The sequence below is a fragment of the Erythrolamprus reginae genome, chromosome 2, assembly GCF_031021105.1.
Source record: "Erythrolamprus reginae isolate rEryReg1 chromosome 2, rEryReg1.hap1, whole genome shotgun sequence".
NCBI classification, from domain to species: domain Eukaryota; kingdom Metazoa; phylum Chordata; class Lepidosauria; order Squamata; family Dipsadidae; genus Erythrolamprus; species Erythrolamprus reginae.
This window is the reverse complement of record NC_091951.1, coordinates 121,618,847-121,645,508: the sequence shown is the minus strand read 5'-3', so window position 1 is coordinate 121,645,508 and position 26,662 is coordinate 121,618,847. Positions and strand designations below refer to the sequence as shown.

Below are 26,662 nucleotides of genomic sequence, written 5' to 3'. Positions count from 1 at the left end.
TCCGTTCTTCGAAAGGTACTAGTTCGTCTGATGTAAATCTTGATGGCTCATCTTACATCCAGCTTATGCCACCGCAGTTCCAGTGGGTGCGACCCATGCATGCAAAAGTCTGGCAGGACAATGTCTTGTGATCTATGAAAGACCGTGTTTATTTTTGGTAAGAATGAAGGGTCAAGCCTTAAGACCACTCTGTCCATATGGAAAACACATAAGTCCGGTCTGACCGATAAAGCTGTCAGTTCGGAGACCCTTCTTGCTGACGTGATTGCCGTGAGGAATGCTGTTTTAAGGGATAGGAGCCGTAGTGGTATCTCACGCAGGGGTTCAAAGGGTGATTCCGTGAGGGCCTGCAACATCAGTGGTAAGTCCCATGTTGGGAAGCGGTGTACTGGTGGAGGTCGGATGTTTGCTGCCCCTCTAATGAAGTCTCGAATCCAAGGATGTTGTGAAATAGGTCGGGAGAAGTCCATTTTGAGAATAGTGGCTATCGCTGCCACTTGTCTTCGTAGGGTATTGGGTGCCAATCCCCCGTCTAGACCCTTTTGCAGGAATTCTAGGATCTGGACCACCGAAGGTGATTGAGGATCTCGGTTCTGAGCTCTGCAGAAGGTGCAGTAAGCCTTCCAGGTCGCTTGGTAAACTCGAGTCGTAGATGGACGACGTGATGCCTGGATGGTGTTGATTACTCTGTCTGGCACTAGTTCTCTCCTTAGTCTCTCCCCCTCAAGTGCCACACGGCAAGCCTCCACCATTGGGGCTCCGGGTGGAACACAGATCCCTGCGTCAGGGCGACCTTGCGATGTGGAATCCTCCAAGGAGGAGAGATGGACAGATCCATCAGGTCTGCGAACCATGGACGCCTGGGCCAGTACGGACCCACCAAAAGTATCTCTGCTTGTTCTTGGAGTAGCTTGCTTACCACCCTCGGAATTAGACATACTGGGGGAAAGGCATACAGCAATCCCTCCGGCCACGGGCAGCTCAGTGCATTTATTTGTTCTGCTCCCGGCGTAGGGAACCGGGAGAAAAACCTGGGTAACTGATTGTTCAGATGGGTGGCAAATAGATCTACCTCCGGACTCCCGTATCTGAGACTGATCTCCTGGAACAGGTTGACATCCAGGCTCCACTCTGCTGGATCTATGGTTGTCCTGCTGAGCCAATCCGCCTGGACGTTCGAGATGCCCGATATGTGTTCTGCCCTCAGGGATGCAAGATGGTGTTCTGCCCACCTGAACAGGGCCTGTGATTCTCGCATGAGGCAACCGGACCTCGTGCCCCCTTTATGGTTGATGTGAGCTCTGGTTGCCACATTGTCTGTGAGGATTAGTACATGCTGTCCCCTCACCTGAGTTTCGAAATGGTGTAGCGCCAGGTAGACCGCTCTGAGCTCCAGAAAATTGATGTTTAGAAGTGCGAGTTCCGCTGAACTCCACAGTCCTTGGGCTACTCCTGCACTGGAGTGGGCGCCCCAGCCCGAGAGACTTGCGTCGGTTGTTATGGTGATCTCCTGATGTGACAGGAAGGGGGACCCCTGCATAAGAGCTGCTGATTTCCACCATGGAAGTGAGCGGCGCACCTCTGATGAGATTGTCACCCTTCTCGAGGAATGGCTGGTTTGGTTCCTTTGAAAGTGGATGAGGAACCACTGTAAGGGCCTGGCATGGAGCCTGGCCCAAGGCACAATGTCTATACAAGATATGAATACTCCCAGTAACTGGGACAGGAATGACAGTGGTACTGTTCTGTTCCGCTATAGTTCTGTAACTAAGGTTCGTACCTTGGTGTGACGTTCTGTTGACAGGAAGACCTTGCCTGTCACGGTGTCTATGTAGGTGCCCAGGTGTGGTAAAAACCTGGTTGGAGTAAGATGACTTTTCTGATAATTGACAGAGAAACCTAGGGTCTCTAATGTCCTTATGGTTTCCGTCAGGTCGTGTTGTGCCCTGTTGGGGCTGCTGGATAGTATAATGATGTCATCCAAATACGCCATGAGGCGTAGTGGACGGGTCCTGAGTTCTGCGGTGAGAATGTCCAGTAGCTTTGTAAACGTTCTGGGGGCTGATGAAAGGCCAAAGGGCATGGCCCTGTACTGAAAGTGTTGGTCCTCGAAACAAAAGCGAAGGTATTTCCTGTAATCCGGATGAACCGGGACATGCAGGTATGCCTCTTTGAGGTCTATGGACGTCAGCCAGTCCCGCTGACGGATTGCTGCTAATATTGTTCTTAATGAATGCATTTTGAACCTGCGGTATCTGATGTACAGGTTCAATTGTTTTAAATTGAGTATGAGGCGACAACCCCCCGAGGTCTTGGGTACGATGAATACTATGCAATAGTACCCCTGTCCCTCCTGATGTATAGGGACCCTTTCTATGGCACCTATGTCTAGTAGGTGGTAGACCTCTTGGTGCAGAAGGTCGCGCTTGTGGGCGTTGAGAATAACCGGGCACTGTAGGAACTGGCTTGGAGGTGTTTGAAGAAAATCTATAGTGAGGCCCTGGGCTATTGTGGTTATAGCCCAAGTGTCTGCAGATATAGACTCCCAGAAGGCGGTGAAATGCTGCAGCCGTCCTCCTATGGTTGTGGAGTCATTTGTTCTTGCGATAGCCTCCCCTGTTGGAGCCTCTGAAAGGTCTCCTGGACTGTTGAAACTGTCTGTTTCTGTCCCCGAAGTTATTCCTGTCTGTTCTGTAGGAGGTCTGGGAGAAGGACCCCTGGGTATACGACCTTCCGGCTTGGGGTGTAGCCGAGGAAGTCTCCGCCCGAAAGGGTTGGCATCTGAAATAGGGAGTCGTATGTCTGTCCTGACGTCTATAGGTTCTGGGCAAGACTTTCTTCTTGTCTTTATCCTCTATGAGGACGTTATCGAGAGACTCCCCAAACAGCTTGTTCCCATCGAAGGGAGCTGAGGCAAGACGCCACTTGGATTTGGCATCTGCCTGCCACGTGCGAAGCCAGAGTAAACGGCAAGATGACTGGTTTGTTGCCAAGGCTCGCGAGGAAAACTGTGATGCTGAGAGAGTGGCGTCCGCAGAGAATTCCGCTGCAGCCAGCAATTTGTTCAGGTCTTGCCTCAGGCAGCCCTCCTCAGGGCCTAGCTTCGTGAGCATCTCTTGGAGCCATATGACTGAGGCTCTATTAAAAAACGAAGCCGCTGAGGCTGCTTTAAGGGCCCATGCAGACATCTGGTGAGATTTCTTGATTAGCCCTTCCGCCCTTCGGTCCTCAGGCTTCAGGCCCTCTGCCATTTCGGAAGGGACTAGTGCATTGGACACCAGGGCTGCTACTGGAGCATCTATGGATGGAAAGTCTAGTAATTTCTCAAGTTCTGGTTCAAACGCGTAGAATTTCCGCTCAGAGGCTGTTGGGCCCAGAGCTCCTGCCGGGTGTTGCCATGGCCTTTTAATATTGTCTAGGAATAACTGTGGAGCAGGAATGAAATCTGCATCCTTCTGCGGTTCTGTCAGTACCCTGGTAGCAGGTTGGGGGGCAACTGCTGGGTCTGAAGTCTTATCAGCTGCGCCCAGGGCCACTGCCATCCTTGCCTTATTGAGAAGGACTCGAAAGATGAATGGCCTGAAAAGGCCCGCATATGCTGGTGGTTCTGGAGGTGCATATTCGTCCTCCGATAGACCATCCTCTGGCTCTGAACCCCCTCTGAAGGCAGCCTCCTCCTGGAATGAATCATGAGCAGGGGAGGCAGGAGCAGGGGCTGCCCATATGTTCCTATGCCCCGCAGGTGTAGGTTGAGGAGAAGGTGGGGGAGCAGCGACTGTAGTGTATTGCTGGACCCCTGCTGCTATACCGTGCGAGTACGCAGAGGCAATCATGTCCTGCAGGGCTGGGGGCATGCGTTGCCAGGTGTCCGGGGAGGAGCGGAGCCCTACTGCTGTCGGGGTGAATGTGGCTGAGGGTGGTGGTTGTGGTGCCATGTGCCATGAGGTTGAAGGCATGGCGAAATCAGGTCTTGGTGCCTCTGCCACCTGTGCTGAGCCCCCAAATCTATCGGGTGACCAGTCGTTGTCAGTGACTGTCCCCATCCCTTCCGGGAGTCTCGGGGAGGTGGCCCCCATTATTGTACCCGCCAACTGACCTGGAGTCGCAGTTGCATGAGGCTGAGGCCCTGGGGCTTGTCTCTGTGCTTCTAGCTGATCCTCTAGAGCTTTAATACGTCTTTCTGCTTCTTTTAAGGCAGAGAAGGATTGTGTGTTCTTAGATTTACTCTTAGAAGCATGGGACTTCTCTTTGACTTTGACGGGTGGTTCTGTAGGCCCCTGTTGAGGTACTTCAGCCATTGCTGCTGAGAAGTAGCTACCCACGAGAAAAAACAGTAGAGACTCTTGCGTGCTCTAGAGAAGCTGACTCACCCCAAAATGGCTACCGCAGCTTGAATACCGCCCTTTCCTGGATTTTACAGGATGTCCGGGCCAATATATGCATTCATTGGTGTCTGAGGCTGTCAATCACTCATCCAAGATGGCGGGCGGCAGCCTGACCTTCAATGAAGACACCCAAGATGGCGGTTTACTAGGTAGCCCTCTTGCCGATCCTGGTTGAGGCTTTCCCTTCGCTGGTTTCCGCCTCTCATGTTCCCCGGCGCGATCCGCGACCTCGTGGTCCATCTGCTGGCCGGCCGGCTCGCAATCTCCGCTCTCCAGCTCCGTGAGCTCAGATCTTGGCGGGAATTTCAAAACGCGGCTTTTCTTCTCTCTTGCGATCTCCGCTCTCCTCTGATCGATCTGGTAAGCTGCGTTGGTCGCCCTCGCGGGGTATGGCCGCGCAGGCCGGGGACCCCCTCCTTCAGCGACTCCCGGTCTTAGGAGCAGTACCCGCGCAGGGAAGAGGCTCCGACCTGGGGAATAAGGTGCAGGCAATACTCCACAGAGCAGGGTGCCCGATCCTCGAAGATGACTGTAGATTCGATGCACCTGAAATGAAAAGAAGGAGAAAAAGAGAAAAAGACATCATTAAAGAAGGAAATTTAATAACCAATTTAAGTAGAATACAATAAAAAAACATAGGAGGAAAACTCATGTGTCCCTTCACTATGACTGAGTTTTTTAGACTGACCCAGAAAGGGCAGCAAGGGGGTTGGACCAGTTATTTATGCTAATTTTTAGCTCAGTCCCTTCCAGCAAGGCTGAAATATAACCCATGATTGGACTCTCCGAAGCAGTGCAAGTGGAGAATGGGAAATCTCACCTGAAATTTCATCATATGGGATTCACTTTAGGTAAGCCCCTTAGCCCTATTATGCAGGATAGGGATATCAAAGTTACAACAGTCTTATCATAATTAATTAGATCTTCAAACATCACTTTTGGTAAAGCAATGTAAAACTATTCAACTATTTTAGTTCGCAAGATATCTGCAATGTTTCTTTTTTAACACTCCTTAAAATCTCAAAACACAACTCTAGCTAGAAATTAGATATTTCAGCACACCAGTTCCAGCAAATGACTATATCCCTGTCCAGCAAAACAACTTTATATCTCGTTATAATGATCTCCATTCTTCAATTCTTTTTCTTCACTGGGCACAAAATTTTGAGGAGCAGCAGCAACCGCTGCAATTAAAATATACATATCAAACTCCCTCCAAAGATGGATGAAAACATACTTCAAAGTCAAATGCAGAACAGAAATCTGTGTTAAAGGGATTTTGTACAATAAAGTTCCAAAGGGTAAGGCTAATTTCTGCAAAGCTGGAGCTGTGCTGTGTCCCTGTATATTTTGTGCTTGTGTTCAGTTGCTTTAAGCCTGCACCTAATTAAGAATATCACCAAAATGAGAGATCTTCTGAGCTTTGATGCTTGCTTCAATCAATATCTTGAATATATTTCCAAATGATTATTTTGTTTTTAAAGGGATTGAAATCAAGTACTGCAATTCTGGATGTTCCACCAGTTGTGGAAGGTTGGTTTTAATTACTCCACAGGGTTGCTGTACTGGTTGTCAGACTGGCTAATAAGCAGCTGGCTTCGTGCTCCCACCCACTGGGAGACTGTCAGTCAAAGCTGGTAGCAGTTATATAGCAATGAGAAGCTCGGTTAAGATCCATATGTAGCAAATTGAGACACCTCGCAGAGGTTCTGTATTATATACTGTACAGCATTACCGATTTGTCTTAGCCGCAGTTGAACAAGAGAGGCAGAGCAAAGCAAGAAGAGGCACATCAAGAACCGCCGACGCTTACCAATACAAGGCTGCTTTCAACACCATGAACAGCTCTCTGGCTGAACCTCTCCATTATGCAGGGGGCTACCAACCCCAGGACTCCAAGGAATGGAAGATGATAATCCCAGCTTTCTTAGGGGTGATTTGCCTGGCTGGCTTTGCTGGGAATGTATGTGTAATTGGAATCTTAGTGTACAATACAAAGAAAGGGAAGCCTTCGATGATTCATTCTTTGATCTTTAACCTCAGCCTGGCAGATCTGCTCCTGGTTCTTTTTGTCCTGCCCTTCAGGGCAGCGGCTTATTCTCAAGGAGTCTGGTACTTGGGCTGGTTTCTTTGCAAAGCCTCGGACTGGTTCCAACAAGCTTGCATGACAGTGAAGAGTCTAACTATTGCCGTGGTGGCCAAGACATGCTTCATGTATGCAAATAATCCAGCAAAACAAGTGACTATTAAATGGCATGCCATCTGTGCAGTGCTGTTGGTTATTTGGCTGGTCGCCTTGGGAATCCCACTACCTTTGTGGCTCTTCAGCAGCCTTTGGGAGCCAGAGATAGGCTCATCTTCGTGCATTGTGATTATTCCAGACCAAGCTCATGAGTTTATGTCAGTCTTTGTCATATTTTATCCCTTTCTGGTATTTTGTGCCCCTCTCACCTTCGCTTTCTTTTATTTCTGGAGAGCGTATGGTAGATGCCAGAGGAGGGGGACCAAGACTCAAAACCTAAGGAATCAAATTCGATCCAGGTGTTTGACAATGATGCTTCTGAGCGTTACCATTACTTCTGCTGCAATGTGGTTTCCTGATTGGATATCTTGGTTCTGGCTCTGGCATCAGAAGGAGGATGGACCTGCTCTCCCACAAGGTTTCATGGTCACTACCCAGGTTTTGATGTTTGCGATCTCTTCAGCAAATCCTGTTATCTTTGTACTCATGTCTGAAGAATTCAGAGAGGGTTTTAAAGGGCTATGGAAATGGTTTACACTTAAAAAGCCTCTACCTCCTACAGAAGATCTGGAGGAAACAGCAGCTGATAACTTGGAAGGAATCCCGAGCAATGCTCCTTCACCAGAAGCAATGACTCCTAATCAAGAGGAAGAGCCCCCTTCTGTCCCTGCTACCTCAGAAGACTTGGAGATGCCTGTTTTGCCAGATGTTGAGCAATTCTGGCATGAGAGGGAAGTTCTTCCTGATGCTCAAGACAATGATCCTGTTCCTTGGGAACATGAAGGACGAGAGATACCAGGTTGTGAGCAACCGAAGTGCAATTAGGAAGCTGGAAGCCAAATTTTACTGGTTTGGATTTAAGCAGTCATGTTTAGGGTAGATTCACTAAAATCATGGTATGCTCCTTGGATAACTTTAAAAATCTATTAATGTTAATAATGGATCTCATTCTATCATGCTTAAATCTGATTACTAGATTTCTTATTACTTAGGTGATGTTGTAGCATGTAGAAGTTATTTTCATTACTGTATTTAGTTTTTGTCTTTCCATGTCTCATTGTCTTCACATCTGGAAGCCTCTTCTTCAATTATTCTGTGATGCACAGATGCAGCTCTCATTCTCATTAGTCTTAAAAGTGTTCATTATTTAAAAATTACATTGCACTTCCGGATGCTAATTTAAAGTTTCAGAACATTTTTAAAAGAAAGGTTAAATTTGCAAAGTAACTGCTTACAAGCTGGTTCAATGTGATCTATGTTTAAACTAAATATTTGAACAAAGAATTGCAAACGAAAAGAGAATTTAATTTTTAGTAGTGAGAATATTCTTTATAGATTTTTGTTAGTACTACAGAAAATGTATATTAAATATGCTGAAAGAAAAGGTGGATCGTTATTATATTAACTGATAAGCTTTCAAATTGTTAGTTTTCTACTGTATCTCAGTAATTGAACTGAATTTATATTTTAGTGCTCCAAGGAAGTCAATTCCTATGTGCTGAATTAAGATCATTTAGTAGTTTAAAGGTTGTAGCTGGGAATATTCTATTAACTTGTATTTTAGTCATATCAATTAGACAAGGATTTCACATTATGCAATTTAGTTTCTTCCTCCAAAGCTGTATGAGTTACTAATGTATAGAAAATATATTAACTGTAAGTTGTTGGCATTTTCATCTTACTGTTTTTATAACTTTTGAAACAAGTTGATACAGATTATTATTCAGATGTGACAAGCTGTGATACACTCGTTTGTGACTTAGCAAGCCTTCAAGTGTAAACTTTGTTGTATGATGTCCAACCACATACACAATATATAACTGTGAAGTCATATAAACACATATAGCAAAATTAACGATCTACTTTTGTTTTCCAAACTGTTTAATGGAATTTTACTCCCTCACAAATGAAATCTGAGTTGCATGTGTCATAATTTGGAAAAGCAGGCGGTTGCTAGACATCAATTCCATCAGCAAGCAACTTAAAAATCACTCGTCCAATTGGTTTATAGTCAACTGTGTGTAAAGGGTGGCATCTTTGCCCATTTTTGATTATCCAGTGGTTTTTAAAATCATCTCAATCAGTACTAAAAAATGTGAGAAAAGGCAGTAGTCTGTATTATCCAAACATATTTATCCTGTGTTCTAATTATTGAACTGCGTTGTTTTAGCAGCTTGAGTGTGCATATGGCACTAGCAGCAGTGCATTTGCCACTAATTTTTTTTCACTAAGCATTCACTAAGCATTTCACTAAAGGTTTGCTTAGAATGTGCCCAACAGACACCCACACAAACACCCACATACACACACCCACAAACTCTGGGGGGGGGGGAAGCACTTTGCCATCTTCCATGACACTGCAGGTGAAACAGCTTGATTCATATGCCATCTTTGTCTTGTGAAAAGAAAAAAAATAATGCTATGCCAAGAAGTAAACTGGATTGAACAATATGGCAATTAACTTTCTGACACATAGGTAGAAGTGTATGTACATTTATTTCATTTCATTTCAGACAAAACTCCCCGCCCTCCATAGCTCTTACCTTAATATTCTGATTTCTGTTAGTCATTTACTTGTGCAAAGCGTTGTAATTTAAGATCTAAATTTGAATAGCCACCAAATGCTTGTGTTAATACTTTGAAATGCATTTTCTGAGCAAATGTCACTGAATCACAGTAACTTCTTTGTCTTGATGTTTTCTATTTTAGAGATATTACCCAGTCATGCCTTAATTTAACTTTAATCTATGATCATTAATTGTATTATATAAGTATGTCCCCACCATTTATATTGGAATTTTGTTGGCCAATATAATTAAGGTTCCATTTACAAGATATTATAAGCTGGTTAGATTTTTTAAAGGTTTCCTTAGCCATGAGTACTACAATACACACACAAGGACAAGTCCAACTGTGGATAAGCTGCACCAAATTTTTAAGCTTTATTTTAGCACCCAAATTCTTGGTTTATTTCCATGTTATAGTTTTTAATAATTTAAAATATTTTTTTTAAAAAACCTGACTATAAATTTCCACCGAGAAGCATCTAAACTGAACATTATCCGTAGCCCTATACATACCCTGACACACATTTTGAGATAGCATATTATAGAATAAGTGAAAAACAATGTTACTGCCATGATTAACAGCTCATTAAGAATCAGAAATTGTTGATGCATTGCAAATTATGTGTTGTTTCATCTGTGAAATTTATGATATAAATGTATTCAGATTCATTTCAAATTCAAGAGATGTGGTTAAATTAAATTACAATTTTGGACTATTTTAATTTCTTCTTTTGTCCAGGCCCCAATATACTTTGAATCAGCACTTTGAACTAACACTGAAATTAGTAAAGCTGGTAACAAAACAAAACAATTTTATTCACCAACGAAGGAACTTTAGATGCTGTTTTGAATAAAGCATTTTTCAAATGTAGTCCCATATGTTGCAAATTAAGTATCAATATCTTCAGAAATGGACTTAGTCCCAACCTAAGCAAACATAGTCCAACCAAAAGTACAGCCTAACTATCCTGCAATATAGACACTGCCCACAAACAACTCGAGTGCTTATGGGATTCTTTTTAGAGGTGCAATGGCACTCAAAACATGTGGGACTCTTCAACAGTGCAAATAAATAAGATGATTTTCTGTGGTTGAAATTGAATTTCAATCTTCTGACATTTCAGACACAAAATTAAAATGGAATGGAAAGGAGAGAAAGCAAAGCCAAAAAGAAAAGAAAGAGATGAGGGTGATTTTATTGAATGACATCCACTACCAAATATGTGAATAATGTCATCTATTATTTTCTGAAGTAATGTAGAGCACTATATTGAAGATAAATGGCAAACTAAAAAGACCAAGAAGCATCTTTCCAAAGTTCATTCTGGTTAGGAATTTGAGAATATTGGTCCAAAAGCCATAAGGATGGCTAGCCAAATGCAAAGGACACATGCTGCCAACCCAGCAGACGTGCATTTAAAAAGAGGGCTCAAGCATTCATCAACCGTTTTAAAATGTTCAGAAACCAAATTATGTAGAAAGTGTTACAACTATATTAGTATTAATATAAGGATTACAAGATCTGTAAAGCAAAAATGAGCATATACATCCACGGCAGTTTCAAATATAACTGATTTCCTCCTTTTTAATGGAATTCCATTTGATTATATAATTATATCTTTAGAAGGTAACGCACAATTACTAATATGTACAATGTGTATATAAAAAGGGTTGGTTTATTGTTGTTCAAATACATAAACTGAACAATCCCAACATTTCAAAATTAAACTATAGAAACACAAGTTTAACATTCAAAACAGAAACAGTTTACAAGAAATATCCAGGGGGGAAAAAAATCCATATTCTAATCCAAAGCAGATAAGAGACATTTTAATAGTAAGTAAAAATGTTTTTGTACAACCATGCTGTCCTGCCATTTTTTTTTACCCCTGTGTATTTTCATTTCAGAGCAAAACATTACCAACCTATCAGGCAAAGCCACTTGATTGTGCCTAACTGGGGGGGTGGGAGCGGTGGGGGGCAAGGAAAGGGGGGACAATGGGAAGAGAGCAGCCAATCAAGGCAGACTCATTAACTAGGTCAAATGGTGTTTATATAATTTGGTTGCTGCACTTTTCCTCTCATGCTGGATCCTACATTAATGAAGTTAGTCCTGATTTATACAGGAAAAGTCACACATGAGTAAAAGATTAGGCCCTATCTTTCTAGGTTCATCAAAGGGCCTCATCTCGCTATGGTCTTCTGCACTTTAATAGCTTAATCATTAAAGTGCATGAGCTTAGCTCTCCCATTAGGACATGTGGGGTATTTTTACAGTTCTCAACTTCAAGTCATATGTCAATCTTCCCATGGCTTTGACATGTAACACCGTCAGCAAGAACACTTCCAAATGCTACGAATATCCAAGCCTTGTATATAGATATTGTATTGTTTTAGGATTGAAAAATCACTGGAAATAGTTGCATGGTTAGAATATTTGTCAGTCATGCAACAAAGAGAAAAAGCATAAATAATGCAAATATTCTCTCTGTACAGAAACTGCTTAATGTTCATAAATGTTGCTTCCGGGATGGTTTTGCAATAGGTTCGTGGTAATGCATATGATCAGACCTGACAGATGGCTCATGCAATTTTCTTGATTTAACATAAATCTTTTGCTCAAGAGTATTTTATAATTATTTTGTGGTTCGCCTTGTAGGTTCTGAAGCTGTAGGAGGTGGAGGGGGACCTCTGCGATCTAAGTCATCAACATAGGATACAATAAGTTTTCGCCTTTCCTCTGGAACACAGTCTAGTACCAGATAACGTTTGTCATTCTGTAATATCTTTTCTATATCTTTCAGGTGTTGGTCAGACTCCTGGATTAACTTTTTGGATCTATAATTAAATATAAAGATTATTATTATCATCAAATGATTGGATGTTACATAAATGAACTAGAATTTTGGTAATAATACTCGCAGTCAAGCATCCAGTTATCACGGTTAGAAACCAGGAAACTGTATTCTACTCCCACCTTAGATATGCAAACCAATTGAGCAACTTTGGACCAGTTACTCTCTCAGTCTTATTTACCTTACTATGTGGTTGTTGTCGAGAAAACAGGAGAAGGCAAGGAATATTAGGTGGGTTCACTGCTTTGTGTTATTTATAAAAATAATAACATGAGGATTAAAAAATTATCTGGGTTTCATTCAAGTAGGATAAGTTCTGACAAAGACACAATGTCTAAGGTATCCTCTCATCTACAACTGCCTCTTTAGGCCTGAAATGAAGCAAAGGTATTAGGAGGGTAGGACTGTTTTAAAATATTGCCCTGTCATTACTTATGCAATAACAATATATAGGGTTAGGCTTCAGTTTTGAAAGCTATACGGTTTTAAATCAGCACTAATTTAAACTGTAAAAATGTAAATAGAGAAAAGATTTGTCACTTTGTAACCAAACAACAGTATAGGAAATATATTCCCATAACCTACTTGTAGTCCAAGTTAATCTCTAGGAGAAAATTAATCTCCTTAATATTTAGACACCATTAGGTTAATTTTTAGGACTGCTGATCTCTAAAACTTGAATGAAAGCAGGAGCAGGAGAATACAATTTCAATTCAATTTCCAGATATATCACTGTTAAACACTATCAATAATGAATTACTATTACCAACTCATAATCTGGTACCTCTATAATTTTTGGAAAAGAGGAAAAACCAAAAGTCCTGTTCCCCAAAACTACAATATTAACTAAGTATAATCCCATGTTAGTCATTTAAGATAAAAACAACACAGACAGAGAGCCATTCGTGTACTGTATCTTATAGCATACCTGTATGTTATAAATTTGGTCTCTTTCAAAAGTGTTCTGAAATCAGCTTTGGCTGTAATATATTTGTCTCGGATATATTCTTCAAACTCCCTTTGCTTTTTCTGCATTTAAAGAAATAGAAATAATCATTAGAAATTTGTGCCAGATTATATATTTCTTTTCTTGAGGCAAAAACATATAAAGAGGAGGTTGTTATATTTATGAATAGAATAGAATAGAATTCTTTATTGGCCAAGTGTGATTGGACACACAAGGAATTTGTCTTTGGTGCATATGCTCTCACTATGCATAAAAGAAAATATACATTTGTCAAGAATTATGAGGTACAACACTTAATGATTGTCATAGGGGTCAAATAAGCAATGAGAAAACAATCAATATTAATAAAAATCTTAAGGATACAAGCAACAGGTTACAATCATACAGTCCTAAGTGGGAGGAAATGGATGATAGGAATGATGAGAAAAAACTAGTAGTAATAGTAGTGCAGACTTAGTAAATAGTAAGACAAAAAGCCAGGGCAAGCCAGTACAAGTTTCTTACTCTGTCACTGGAAGAGAATTTAATGCACCTCGGATCTTCTTTAATTATCTTCTTTACTTCTTTCCATGTTGATGTTAAGGTAATCTTTGAAAGAAAGAAAAAAAGAAAAATTGCAGGTTTAATGAATGAAGTATCTAATATTTAAGTGTACAGGCATGGCTCTTTTAAAGAGTTATGAACAGGCACTTTCCAAGTCCTTTTAGACTTAAGTCTGAACTAGCACACCATTAATCACTGAATAGTGACTAATGAATAGTGACTATGGTGTTGCAATAATAGAATATTTAAATACTGCAAGATACAAGAACTCGGTTATGCAAGGTCAGCATTGCTTTTACATAAACATAGATGTGCTGCCTATTTGGGTCTATGACTGTTCGTTGGCTGTTTGGTCCCCAGACTTCTTCCCCCAACCATTCAGGCGCTACCTTTTCTTCTTGGCCCATTTGCTGATTGGGCTCAAAAGCCTGTGCACCTTGGCTTTTTGGATGCATGGGACACTTTGCCACCAGACAATCAGAGGAGCAAGAATCCCACCACTTCCTTCCTTCCTTCCTTTTCATTCCTCTTCACTTTGCCTGCAGCCCTGCATGTGTTTGGAAGCAGCCTTTTTAGGAGAAAGAAGGGGAGGGGGTTAAACTCAAGAGTATATCCTGCAGCTGAAGAGTATAAGTCTGAGCAGCAAAGCAAATCAGACCAGGAAAGGGGGGGGGGGAGTTCCTGGTTGTTCTGATCTGCCTGTGTTTTTGCCTGACCCAAAAAATGCATCCTATGCACCCTGAATCTCTCTCAACTCTTCAGTTACAATCTTCACAAGTCTACGCACACACCATCCACACCATCCTGCCACCCAACACATACATGCATGCATACACACACACATCCCGCACACGCATGGGGGAGAAAGAGAGGGAGGAATGAAGAAGGGGGTGGGCACAGGAGGACGGAGATGGGGACTGGTTACATTTACTTCTGAGGAAATGTCAGAAAAGGATCAGCCAGGTGCACGTGGGGGAGGGGAAGCAAGCTCGTCTGTTGCAAGATCAAATGCCTTTCTCCACAACGCTCCATCCTTGTAACCCTCCGCTCCCTTTTCTTTTCTAAACTCTTGAGTTGCAATCTTCACAAGCCTCGGGATGAGAAGCCAGCGAGCCATCCCAGCCAGTGAGAGAGCAAACCTACACGCGCAACATCCACCCCGCACCATCCCGCTATCCCACACTGCACACATCGGGGGGAAAGAAACTCCACCCTCCTCTTCCAATCCTGCCACACACATACTGCACATGGGGGGGGGGGAGGTCAGGAAGGGAAGAGGGTGGGATTCTTGCTCCTCTGATTGGCTGGCGGCAAAGTGTCCTCCGGGTCCAAAAGGCCAGGGTGAACAGGCTTTTGGCAAGGGGGCCAAAGAGAAAAGGCAGTGCCCAAGTAGTTGGGGGTGGAAGCCTGGGGACCAAACAGGCGCGGCCAAATGGAGGAGGCAAATAGTCCCATTTCATGCCTATTTTATTACCCAATGTTCCCTTTCTATCTCTCCTTACTCCTTCATTGATGGAAAAGCATAGATGGTTCTATTTATTTCATTCAGGAAGAAATTAGAGAAGGTACTAACAGCTCACAGATCTATGCATCAGGTAATTTGCATGTTGAGTTGAATTTTATTTTACTGTCCAAACCTTTTTAAAAGGATGATAATCTGAGATTATTCATTAACAGTATTTAAAATAAATAAAATGTGAGGCATTTACCTTGATACTATTTATATTAGTATATGCCACTGCACCTATTGGTAAGTTGTTTTAAGTATAGCGATACATACAGGATCAAATCTATTCCCTCTCTTGCCAGTGATTGGTTCATACATTCCTGAGATCTGCAGCCCTTAAAACACTAAAAGGGAACAAAAAAATGTTTACACAAACCCCTCAACTACCTTTTTTCCTATGGTTTAGCTCAAGAAGCAGAAGTGCAGTATAGGCTTGTTCTAATCTATCAGCAGTGGTTTCCAGATAATGGAAATAATGGTTAATTTGAAGACATTAATTTCTCTGAAGAATAATGTCATTAAGATACAAACATAAATTGAGCTGAGAAACCACAAAATTATGACATTAACGTCTAGGAAAAATATAAGACACATTAGCCTTACTGATGAAGTTTCATCTAGAAGTTGCCGGAAATGTTCTTTTTTCTTCTTTGTAAGTGCCTCAATGTGTTCATTAAAAAGTTTTTCCTTCTCTTCTCTTTCCAAAAGGGAGCCAGATTCCCAACGATGATCTTTTCGGAGTGTCCTCCTTGTATCGGACCACGACACATCTGAAGATCGTACCTAGCAGAGGAAAACAAATATTTAATTATCATATATTGAAAAGTGCTAATACTACATACTAAAGCAACAGCTAATCTAGATTTGTCCCCAAGCTATGCAGTTGAAGAAACTATGTTCAAACCAGTGTTGCCAGCACTTCAAAAATTACTTTCAGTTAAAATTACATAATCAATTTTAATACAAAGAAATCTCACCATATCAGATAAGTGCGCTTCAACACAAAGAAACCTCACCATATCAGATAAGAGCGCTTTGAAATTCTGGATAGCCTCTTCTCGTTTGTGCTGTTCTCGTTCTCTATCAATCTCTTTTGTTTGCTCTGAACGAGCTTTTTGAACTTCTCTCTCTCGTTCACGCAAGCTTGCCTCAATTCGTGCTTGCCTTTCCAGTTCCTTTTCTTTTTCAGAGTCTACATTCTGAAATACAATCCAAAGCACACATACTGCATTTGTATTAGGCTAACAGATAAACGTACTAACAAAGGTAAATTCAAGCAAAAAAACTCAATATATTTGAAGCATGATCCACAATGACAAAATTATGATATTTGTGCTGCATCTTCTACAGTCATTTTCTGACTTTAAAAAGAGAAAATATACCCTTAATATATATTATCATCATCATCATCATCATCATCATCATCATCATTATAATATTGTTATACCAAGAGACACCAGAGTAGAAGAAAAAGACCTGGAAAAAAATCATGAAATGTTGCAACCTGGCCATTGAAACTATGCAATTATGGATAAAATATGTGACAGTGATACCAATTGTCATCGGGGCATTTGTCACCATGTTCAAAATTTTTAAAAATACATTAAGAAATTGCAGCTTCCTGCAATAACATCAGAAGAACTGCAAAAGACTTTGCCACTTGGAACAACATACATTTAAGAAGATACTTTATCGATACCTAGGATGCTGGCAGCAACCCATATCAACTATCAGAACCAGTCAATGATATTTGTGATACATTTTTAAATGTTCCATTGACTATATTTCATGTTTAATGAATAAAATTTATAATAATAAATAAAAAATGCAGAATTGTCTACATATTATGTTAGTTTCATAAACTATATAGAGAGATGTCTTAAAAACTGCATCTGGCATAATCAAGCATTTTGAGAGTCCTAAATCCATGACTAAGAAACCATTTATTCGACCAAAATAGCTAAATAATTATAAATGTCTAATGCATGTAAAACTGCACCAGGGTTGTAGTTCAGGTTGAGCTAAGTGGAAAATATGTTCTTGAAGTTGGGATATGTACAGAAGCACTTCATCAATGTATATGAAAAATGGTCTGAAGACTGGGAGATAACTAAAAAACCATCAATTGAATTCTAAAAACAGCATTCCACAAAACAATACTTCAAATTCTATACCAATTGATCCAACAATGAAATACTATAACAATGGAAACTGTTGCCAGTGGCACACATACTTTGGCTATTTTTTCAATATATTGTTTAAAAAGATCCTCCCTTTGCGAAGAGCTATCCACGGCCTTGTAGCGAGGGTCAGTCTCTACTTTGTCCTTCACTTTACTCCAGCGAGACTGACTGTCCAAGTGGTGATTAGATAACAGTTCAAAGAAGTCCATTTTAATCTATGGTTTTAAATAAAAGAGAAAAGAAAAAGGGGAGGAAAATAAAGTCACTTTGTTTCCCAAATATTCCAATTTTTAAAAGAGCAATAAACTTACCGCAATGAAAAATTAGTTTAATTAGAAGCTGAGTCATTAGAGCATTAAGGAACAGTAGTAATGACTGTTTACATGTATGTCAGAGAACTGCTTCAATACTAGAATATTAACATTAATAAAATTAACAAGTTTATACTATGCTGGTATACTCTACTATTCTGTATTAGCACTGGTACAATAAGTGCACAAGCAAGCCAAGCTATTAAGACAGGCCTGGCTGATCTATATAATTACTGAATTAGGCCATATATGTGCAGTATAAGAATGAATACATAGAGCAACTTTCTGCAATCTGGGTATCATTTGGAAAGGTGGAGTGAGAACTGTCACGATTTTCTAGTCACTGCTGAGAACTGCAAGAGTTTAACTATAATTTGGGTAAACGTATTAACTATAAAAATAATTATTATTAATCTGGAAGGTGCATACATTGGGGAAGGCTTATATAAATATATCATGTAATACAGTATGTCACAGAAGTGAGTATACCTCCTTACATTTTGTAAATATTTAAGTATCTATTTTCATGTGACAACACAGAAGAAATGACACTTGGCTACAATGTAGTGAGTAAACAGTTTGTATGATAGTGTAAATATGCTGTCCCCTCAAAATAACACAGCACACAACAAATAATATCTAAATTGCTGGCAACAAAAATGAGTACATTCCTAAGTGATAATGTCCAAATGGGGCCCAAAGTGTCAATATTTTGTGTGGCCACTATTATTTTCCAGCACTGCCTTAACCCTCTTGGGCATAGGGTTCACCAGAGCTTCAAAGGTTGCCATTGGAATCCCCTTCCACTCCACGATGACATCACGGAGCTGGTGGATGTTAGAGATCTTGCGCATCTCCACCTTCCATTTCAGGATGCCCCACAGATGCTCAATAGGGTTTAGGTCTGGAGACATATTGGCCAGTCCATCATCTTTATTCTCAGCTTCTTTAGCAAGGCAGTGAAGGTGTGTTTGAGGCCATTATCATGTTGGAATACTGCTCTGCGGCCCAGGGAGGGGATCGTGCTCTGCTTCAGTACATGTTGGCATTCATGGTTCTCTCAATGAACTGTAGCTCCCCATTGCCGGCAGCACTCATGCAGTCCAGACATTCCCACCACCAGGCTTGACTGTAGGCAAGACACACTTGTATTTATACTCCTCATCTGGTTGTCGCCACACACACTTGACACCATCTGAACCAAATAAGTTTATCTTGATCTCATCAGATCACAAGACCTAGTTCCAGAAATCCATGTCCTTAGTCTGCTTGCCTGCAGCAAACCGTTTGCAGGCTTTCTTGTGCATCATCTTTAGTAGAGGCTTTCTTCTGGGACGACAGCACTGCAGACCAATTTGATGCAGTGTGCCGCATATGGTCTTAGCATTGACAGTCTGCCCCTCTCACTTCAACCTCTGCAGCAATGCTGGCAGCACTCATATGTCTATTTTCCAAAGCCAACCTCTGGATATGACATTGAGCATGGGCCCTAAACTTCTTTGGTGGATCATGACAGGCCTGTTCTGAGTGGAATTTGTCCTGGTAAACCACTGTATGGACTTGGCAACCATGTTGCAGCTCAGTTTCAGGATTTTCTTCTGAATCTTCTTATAGCCTAGGCCAGGGGTCTGTAACCTTAAACAATCAAAGAGCCACTTGGGACCGTTCCCTACAAAAACAAAACACTGGGAGCCACAAAACTTGGTGGGCGTGGCCAAATTGCCACTCACTCCCACCAGTCACATGACACCCCCCTCCAGTCACGCCTACCCATGTTTTGTGGCTCCCCATTTTCTTTTCTATGGAAATAAATCTCTCTCTCCTCTCTCTCCCTATCTCTCACCTCTCTCCTTTTCTCTATCTCCCTCTCATATTTCTTTCTCATCTGTGTTTTTCTTTCTCCTTCTCATTCCTCTTTCTGTCTTTTTCTCCCTCATCTTTCTCTTTTTCTGTCTCCCTCTACCTCTTTCTTATCTCTCTTTCTCTGTCTCATCCCCCTCTGTCCCTCATCTCTTTCTCTTCCCCGGAGTTTGCTCTCTCTCTCTCTCTCTCTCTGTCTCTCGCTCCCTATCTTTCTGTCTCTTCTCACTCTCAGAAAGCCCTGTATACTTTCCTTGAGGTTTTCCACTACCTGCCCACCCTCCTTTTGGAAACCTGGGCTGGGTGAGGAAAAAGTGCAACCCCTGGTGAAGGCTTCCCTTTTCCTCCCCCTTTCTTGACCCCTTGGCGGGCCTGAGACGGTGCGCACGAGGGGTGGGGAAGGGAAGCCTCTGCCACGGGTTGCATTCATTCTTCACCCAGCCTGGATTTCCAAAAGGAACAGGAAAAAAATAGATAGCGAAATGCCCCAAGCCCAAGGAGAGGCTTTCCAAGAGAGAAGAGACACAGAGACAGGGAGCAAGATACACATACTCACATGGAGGCACGCAGAGAAAGAGAGAGGGAGACTAGCTGATGAGTGAGCTTCTTTGGCGAGGGCAGAATTGAGCCAAATCTGTCTCCCTCTCTCTCACTGCCTGACTGGAAGGAAACAGCAGGTGGCTAATTCCAGGTTTGCTTTCCAACCCAAGAGAGTGAGTTGCCAGCAGCGACTGGGGCAGGGGATGGGCTCCAGGAAGAGGGGATCCAGTCTCCCCCATTGTGAAGACCTTGCTAAATTTAACTGCTGTGCACAGAGCCTTGCACAGCAGTTAAATGGGCTCCAGGAGGAGGAGGCGATTCAGTCTCCCCCATTGTGAAGTATGCTTTCGCTTTGCTGTGGAGCAAGAGCAGTGGGCAGGCCATGAAGGGGGTCTTCCTTCCCACGCCAAAGGAAAGCCAGCCAGGCTCCCCCCCCATCCTACTTTGGGACAAAGAAGTGCATGCTGGAAATGTGTGTCTTCTGATCCTCCAGCACTCGCCCACAACTGTCCGCAGTCCTCCAAGCCCAGCTTGCTGGGGGAGGGGAGAAACTCTGATGCCTCTGCTTCCCCCAAGTCATTGCTTCCTGGGAAAGGCACAGGCAACAGAAGGCAGCACATTTCAAAGGAGGTGAACAGCGCTTTGCTGCAAGAACTGGACCGTGCCTCTCCACCAAGTTGCCAATGAAGGTGTTTCTGCCAGACTAACTCCACTCCCCTTGGGCTGTTGTGCCACCCCATTCTTTTTCTTGCCCCACTGACAAGGAGGAAGAAGGGCAAGCTTGGGGATGGCCCCCACTCTGCAAGTTCCACCCCTGCCATTCTCTCCCAGCCCTCTTTGCTGGCAGTAATAACAAATGTACTGCAACAGAGCAATGCTATTGCTGCACAAAGGCTCTGACCATGCCACTGCCATGATGACAGCTCTTTCATCCCTCTGCTGCGACAGGGCCACAGGGAGCCCCAGCAGAGAGTCAAAAAGTTGCATGTGACTCTGGAGGCGCAGTTGCCAACCCCTGGCCTAGGCCATCTTTATGTAGAACAACAATTCATTTTTTTCAGATCTTCAGAGAGTTCTTTACCATGAGATGCCATGTTGAACTTCCAGTGACCAGTATGAGAGAGTGAGAACACCAAATTTAACACACCTGCTCCCCTTTCACCTGAGACCTTATACTACTAATGAGTCACATGACACTAGGGAAGGAAATGGCTACTTGGGCCTCATTTGGACATTATCACTTAGGGGTGTGCTCACTTTTGTTGCCAGTAGTTTAGACATTAATGGCTGTATGTTGTATTATTTTGAGGAGACAACACATTTACGTTGTTATACAAGTTGTATACTCACTATTTTACATTGTAGCCAAGTATAATTTCTTCTTCTATGACATGCTGTATGTAAATATTATTGTGCATTTTCCCTCTTTAAGGAAATACATGCTGCCTGAGTAACCACCTTTGTACTGAGTTTCCTCATGCATATGCAAACAGTACTTCTGAATACCAGCTATTATTTCACAGAAGCAGTATTTGATGGAATATATAGACTTGGCTTATTAGTACATTTTTGAATACTGCATTCACTGAGTTTCTGGTTTAAGAGTAAAGCATCAACATTTAATATGTGCAATAAAATGAGTAAGTTAATATTTCATGGACAATAGAGATAACAGAAGCTGGAGATTTAGTTCAAAAATCTGTTCAACGGTTTCAGCTACATTTCACTGAAGGCTAATAAGACAACATGTGGCTATCTGACTGAAGATCAAAACAAAGAACATAAGATATATTTCTATGTCATTAGAATTTGTTAATCATATATTTGCTTTAATATGGATTTGCCATAATTTTTAAAGAAAATATGGGTAAATTATGACACCTTCTTGAATTGGTAAATAACTAGAAATCCATAGATACATAGCAGAATCCAGCCTACATTGATGTATTTCATAAAAAAATTATTTTGCAAACAAACATAGGCTTTCTTCTTTCCTATGCCATACTCTTAAGAATTCAAATTATTTTCTTTAACAGAGATGCTTGCAAAATCTTATGGCCTGTATATGTACACATCTATGCATATACAATAGCTATGTAGAAACACATGGACCACACATAAGATACATAATGGATGATTCTGATTCATCCACACTAACTCAACTTTGTATTATAATCTAAATGAGTTATGGGTACAGGAATTTTAATTGCAGTGAAGCAAAGAATTCTTTTTTAGTACATTGCAATTCATACAGTTCTTAAATTACATGAATAGCTTATTCACACGTAATAAAGCTATGATCCATGGGACAGAGCTTTTTAGTTAGCTCAGTAATTTTTAGTTAGCTCAGTAATAGCATCTACAGTAATTTTATCTTGTTAATTAGCACCAGTCGCCTTTCAGAACATTCACACATTTTTTTGGTACAAGAGAGAAAAGATTTTACCCTAGCATCTACAGTCAATGAATTAGTCTGACTAGACTATTCCATTTCTAAGTCCATACATCCAGAATTATACAGGGATATAATGATAAAGGTAAATTCCATTTTAATGTGTTGTAATAATTTTCCTCACTGTAGTGTCCTGTAGGTTTACTGGGTTTTAATTTCTATTATTCTCAACCATGCTGACTAGGGATGCTAAAACTGCAGTCCAGTACATCCAGAAGTGCAAAGCTGTAGAAAGGCACATTAAGAAAACAAAATCTTGTGCACTCATTATTACTGCTTGATGCACCTTTACTGGTCAATCAAAATTTGAATTTGTGGTTCATTTTATCATTAGTTATAGTGTCTACATAAAGAGCTTAATACTAATAGTCTGTTGATATTCCTCAATATTGACATTTAGTTATTAGCATAGTATCCTCACATGCAAGTACATCAATGAATTTTTTTGCAGTAGAAAATCAAATTAAAGAAAAAAATAAATGCCTTACATATAGCAATAGCAATTTGGTAAATCGTCTGTCAATCGCATAAGCATATAATTAAGAAGATTTGCAACATCCTTTTTAAAAAATGTGGCTTGGGTCCAGATATATCTTGCTTTTTTGTGTTAGGCAACTTTATTTACTGTTCTTGATTTCACTATCCTACTATAGCATTGGGAATCTATCACAGAGAATTGGAAAGGATCCCTTGATCTCCAAATTGAGTTTTTAGAGAGAGCATATAGTGCTATAGTAGGAGGGAGAGATCAGGAAAGTGTTGTATCAGCAAAGTTCCACATTTCTCTCTCTGGATCCAACATAGTATCTATTATTTCAAAGTTGAACTTAAACATATAAGTAGTATTTAAATATAAAGCTTTCTAAGCCAGATGTAAGAAAATTACAGTTCTGTTCTATGTTTAAAATAAGGATAATAAAACAGGCACACTCATGAATAAATGCTACTTGTCTTATTTCTTTTTATATCAACTCTTAGACTTAATATACTATGTCGGTAGTCAAATCAAAATAAAATTGGTAGATCATTTTAGAAAGACTTGGGATATTACAACTATAAAGTAAATCTTGTCCATCATTCACCAGCATGTATCCCTGTTTTTATAGAAACAGCTCTCATCGCCTAGCTGTATGTTATTTTTGTGACCCTGCCCCAAAAGAGAGGGAGTAAAAGGGTAAAAAGCAGCTGCAGTACTCAGATCTAATAAAGGAAATCAATTCTGACAACTAATATTTTAATTCAGTATCATTGCTGAAAGCTCACAAATTTTGTAGTTTTGTGCAGGAGATGTTACTTGAAAGTTACTTAAGATTAAAGGAAGAGCAAAGCAGAAATCACATATAGATATATACATATTCCTGCTTGGGGAAGTGAAGTGTTTCAAATCAAAAGGATAGGCTATGAAATTGTTTAGACAGGTATTAATCTGATAATTTTTTGAAGTAATTCCTTACTTTAAATAAGAGTAAGGGTCACATATTTTGAGAGAGAAGCATAATGGGGTAGGTATAACAATGAAGACACTGATGCAATCTTTGCTTTCTCTACTTTTAATCCTAATTTTGTTGGAAAGGCAAATGTTTCTAAGATATGTGGTGAGCACCTCATTGTTGCTCTCTCCCCCACCATAACCAATGTGCATGTCTTTTTTCATATTATCCAAATCATATGGTTAAGCAACAGAAGCTTTCAATGGAACATCTTTAATCTATTTCAACATAAAAAATATGACTGCAAGATATACTATTTTCTTCCTTTCTTTTAATTATTTTATTTAATTTGAAGATTCTCTAGGAAACAGAATTAGAAAATACTGATAAACAATTAATTAAAGTGTGCTGCTTCCAATCCTTACTTTAAAGGGTTTATGGAGAAATCATGCAATAAAATTCTTTTTAGATAAACTGGCTGAGAAAGCTTCACAACATTGTGGGGCACATTTCCTCTTAATATTTAGCTATTCTTTGTAAAATAAGAAAAGCAAAGCAGAAAATACTGTTGGGTATTTAGAAGGACTGGGTTTTGGTTTTTTTTTTTGGCAGATTACACATTCTGGGTACAACTCTCATCACTTCACAAGGAAAAAAACTGAAAAAAATGTAAAGTACCGGAACTGCGGGAGGCTAAAGTCACCACACAGAGATACCAATTCTTTCCTCACTAGGGAATCCCATAATACTTTGCGTGTCAGTGATTGACAGCTGTCAGACTGAACTGATTGACAGGCCGCACAGCACAAAACTGTAAAATCTATCCACTTGTTACAAAACAGAATACATAAAATGGTTACAAGAGGTTTTGGGAGAAAAGAAATAATTAGTTTCAAATACAAAGATAAATGCAATATTTAACACAAAATATTACTGATGTTGTTCATGCAATATTAAAGAATTTATTGATGATTATGGCTAAGATGCAACAGTAATTTTTAAACTATAACTATAGAATAAAACAAATTGTATTTTAGGTTGAGGTTTCAGATTTCACATAATCACCTCTAGACAGCTGATGACTTTGATATTGTATGAAGACTAATTGCTAGCATTGGTCAAAGGCCTGATCCCAGAGCATTCCTGTTTTCTTGCTTTCCACCCACCTGTGTTCCCTCCACACACAAGAGGGCTCCCCAACTCTTCAGATCAGAGTGAGGGGAGTACAAGAAGAGAACCTATTGATGGATACTGATACTATCATATCATTTACTAAAGTGACTAAGTTCAATAGGTTTTAGTCCTAAATATGTGAATCTATGGCAATGCATCAGGAAATTTTCCATTTGAATCTCTTATCTCCCATAAACTAAACCACGGAGCCTTAAGCTAGTCATTCTTACCGAGTTCCTTATTTGCAATATCTTAACAGTACTTACATATCCACTTTATAAGGGTGAACTGCAGTATGATGTATAGAGCACTTTTGAACAATAGGCACAGCAGGAATAACAATTACAGTAATGGCAGCAAATTAAGAGAATGAACTACAACTATTATGAAATTTATTTAAAGCCTGTTAAGAAAATTATCTTATTTTTTTAAAAAAGTTGAAAACAGAATATATATCATTTAAACTTACAAAATGTTTATGAATGACAGCTTTTGCATGATATATCACGTCTTCTTGTTACCAGGAACTTATATTGATTTCAATTAAAGGTTAGTTATGCATGTTTTTCGTTGATTCACCCAGTTAGCTGGGGATTCTATAAAAGTTCTACACATTTTAATGTTAATATTGTTGAAAACATTCATGCATCTGCCTTTCCCAATGATATGCACTTTGTCTCTTGAAGTGACAGTGCAGACAAATGACATTTGGCATTCATTAATTTTTGATAGGTGACCTTTAATTTTGATAACTAGCCAAACTAAAACATATTTAGTGGAAGATTTTAAAAAACCAACAATAAAATGTTAGCATTTAGGCAGAATGCCATTTAAAATCTTCCCACAAAGAGGTCTCGGAATCTGATAGACAGAACTAAAGATTTGATTAGCAATGGTTTGATTAGCAAGGCTTTAACTTCAGCAATTTAAAACTAAGTTCTTGATTCTGGAAAAAGGGGGCAAAATACTACATCTTCTAGGAAATAATGTTCTTCTGAGTTTAGATGCAAATTATGAGGCCAAAGGCAGAAGAAAGTAGTGGGAATGGGATTTCCAGCAATGAGAACCTGGAAGCCTAACATGAGTCCCTTGCATTCATACTGCTTTTATTATCTTCATATGAAAATCTTACCTTCTCTCCTCTGGTCTTCGAATCTTCTTTTTCTTTCTTTCTTGCTGCTGTGATAAATTCATTAAACAAGGCCTCTCGGTCTTTCATTTTTTCAATTGCTTTGAAACGTGAATCTTTAGCATGCTTGGCTGCAAATTCACTAAAAGTAGTTCTGTAAAAAATGGCAAGTGTACTGATTTGGCAGAGCTTTCTTAACTGGAAATGTATTCTAAATACATCTTTGTATTCTGCTACAAAGTGTGTGCTAAACACTATTGCATAATTATCTTCCCTTCAGATATACAATCAAGAGGTAAAATATTTATTTTCATGATAAAAAGGGGACAGCCTTTTTTGATTTCATCAAAAATTTGCAAGGGCAGACTTGCAGATTTTTGATTTATAAAGAGAATATGTAGAATAAAATATGTAGAACAAAATTTCCAGCAACTGCAACATAACTTGTTGAATGGAAATTCCTTATTCACTGGTCCTGAAATTCAAGGTTATTAATTAAAAAATTAACAGTACTCATT

At 40.3% G+C, this 26,662-nt stretch overlaps 2 protein-coding genes across 13 annotated transcripts in view; one reads left to right on the top strand and one right to left on the bottom strand.

Moving 5' to 3' along the window:
- The first annotated feature begins 6,222 nt into the window (after positions 1-6,222).
- On the top strand, positions 6,223-7,452 carry GPR151 (G protein-coupled receptor 151). The gene has a single exon (XM_070735872.1). It carries the CDS (start codon positions 6,223-6,225, stop codon positions 7,450-7,452), a length of 1,230 nt encoding a protein of 409 aa, XP_070591973.1.
- A 3,400-nt stretch (positions 7,453-10,852) lies between these two features.
- The window catches only part of TCERG1 (transcription elongation regulator 1), a 71,855-nt gene continuing 56,045 nt past the window's right edge, over positions 10,853-26,662 (bottom strand). For 9 of the 12 annotated variants that reach the window (XM_070739370.1, XM_070739372.1, XM_070739378.1 and 6 more), the window contains 7 exons: positions 26,148-26,298; positions 17,300-17,464; positions 16,044-16,265; positions 15,670-15,849; positions 13,521-13,604; positions 12,978-13,078; positions 10,853-12,032 (listed from right to left, as the gene is read on the bottom strand). In XM_070739370.1, coding sequence (XP_070595471.1) covers positions 11,831-12,032; positions 12,978-13,078; positions 13,521-13,604; positions 15,670-15,849; positions 16,044-16,265; positions 17,300-17,464; positions 26,148-26,298 — 1,105 coding nt within the window. In that variant the 3' untranslated portion in view covers positions 10,853-11,830. Of the gene's footprint in view, positions 12,033-12,977; positions 13,079-13,520; positions 13,605-15,268; positions 15,411-15,669; positions 15,850-16,043; positions 16,266-17,299; positions 17,465-26,147; positions 26,299-26,662 lie in introns of all 12 variants that reach the window. The other 3 variants (XM_070739371.1, XM_070739373.1, XR_011558034.1) reach the window with 2 other exon arrangements.